At 28.3% G+C, this 1,849-nt stretch overlaps 1 protein-coding gene across 1 annotated transcript in view; it reads right to left on the bottom strand.

The window, feature by feature from the left end:
• Positions 1-996: 996 nt before the first annotated feature.
• The window catches only part of LOC106104759 (AP-3 complex subunit beta-1), a 20,195-nt gene continuing 19,342 nt past the window's right edge, over positions 997-1,849 (bottom strand). The window contains exon 23 of the mRNA XM_013284889.1: positions 997-1,004. Coding sequence (XP_013140343.1) covers positions 997-1,004 — 8 coding nt within the window. The remainder of the gene's footprint in view (positions 1,005-1,849) is intronic.

Here is a 1,849-nt window from a genome sequence, read left to right as displayed (position 1 = left end):
CGAAATAGCGGACGAAAGCTAGTTTGAAATATTTTTGACATTGTCGATATGTGGTTTCCTTTTGGAATCATGCAAGTGTTTTATTACATTTTACGTGTAAATTTTATGAAATCGCTTTTTAGACACTTTAGAATGGATTATGTAAGTTTTATTTATGTAAAGGACATTGTTTGTCTTCCTCCACTATCATAAAATACCAATATAAATGTATTAAGCAGTAGATTTTAAGAAAATTAAAATGTAATCTTTCCATGTATCATTATTTTTGAATGTATTCATAAATATATGTCAAATATTGCTTTGTTTTATTTATCCTTTCCGTATATTAAAGGGTAAATTGTAAATAAATATATCCTGTCAGTGATAATATAGCTTTTTAATAATGAAAGAATTTTTGCAGTTGGTACAATAGATTTTGAGTTATTCACTTTTATTGATGTTTCAAAAAAAAGGTTCTCAATTCGTATGTTTTCTTGTTATAGTGTGTCTAAATTATTTAGATTAGTTTGACAATTTACTTCAAATTTAGTAGGGATGGGTTGTGTAAAATCAGTCATGAATCTTATCGATATTCTATTTTTATTCTTATAGAAGTTGGAATTGATAGATTTATAGTTAAAACTTATGGTTAAAAAAACACTTTTCTCAAATTAATAATGACCATAAATAATGAGAGTAAATAAATGTCTATTACTACTACAGCCGTACGTAATCGAATTGGATTTCGCTATTATTTCTGTCATCGCTAAATTCTCTACACTATAATCAATACTAGAATTGTCCTATATCGTTAATAAGAAAATAATTTTAGTTGAGTTCGATAATTATTTAAACCGAATATCGATAGTTCAAAATTGTTCGCTGCGTGTTTGTTTCGTCACTATGATACTTGTCTATTAAGTATGGCATTTGCCTTCATACAAATTGAATTCGATACTTCATATGCGTCATTTATCAAACTAATGTATCATATTTAGACTCATTATATTATATTTGTTACGTCACTGTCAATATTGTATATTATTATTTTAAAGATATATTTTTTCTGAGTTTGAAGGCTTCAAGTTGAAGAATTTAGGATAGAAATAAAAAATGATCTTGTAAGATAAAATTTTAATCGTAGAATAAAACTATTTGAGTACATTGTCGCTTATAGTTAAGAATTAACAATTATAATAAAGTGAAGAAAATATATGAAGTATTTAAAATTATATTTATTCGACAAAACTTAATTACTATATTAAGTAACTTAATTACTATATTAAGTTAATTTTCAAACCCACGTTTACCATCTAATCGAAACCAACGCTTATCCCTTCCTTAGTAATGAAATGATTATGAGTGTAAAAGTTTTCAGTAATTTGGTAGCGATAGCCAAGTTCAGGGATTATCGCCTTAAAAGGGCATCGTTAAGGGTAAGGGGGAAGTTGAACACTTTACCCCTCCCCCACTAATGTAACACAATGTTATGAAGTTGAAAGATTTGTATTTTCAAATAACTCAAAAACTACTGGGATAATTTCAAAATTTCTATTACCATTAAAAAGGTAATTTATCTGCAAGCAACATATGTTTTTATTATTTTTAACTCCACGCGGACGTAGTCGCGCCCAACAGCTGGTTATAAACATTTGTATTTTTGTATTTTCAAATAACTCAAAAACTACTGGGTTGATTTTAAAAATTCTTTCATTGTTAAAAAGCTACGTTATCGCTGAGTAACTTTTAATAGTGGTAGTGCCCGCTTTAACATGTTAGCACAGTAATACCACGACCACAGAAAACAGGCGTGAAGTGGAATCAATTCCGTGTTTCGTCTGATGAGTGTGGTGCTGGAGGCCTAATTTAA

Source organism: Papilio polytes, unplaced genomic scaffold (genome assembly GCF_000836215.1).
Source record: "Papilio polytes unplaced genomic scaffold, Ppol_1.0 DF823399.1, whole genome shotgun sequence".
Classification (NCBI taxonomy): Eukaryota; Metazoa; Arthropoda; class Insecta; order Lepidoptera; family Papilionidae; genus Papilio; species Papilio polytes.
The sequence above is the reverse complement of the archived record's forward strand: the minus strand, read 5'-3'. Positions and strand labels throughout refer to the sequence as shown.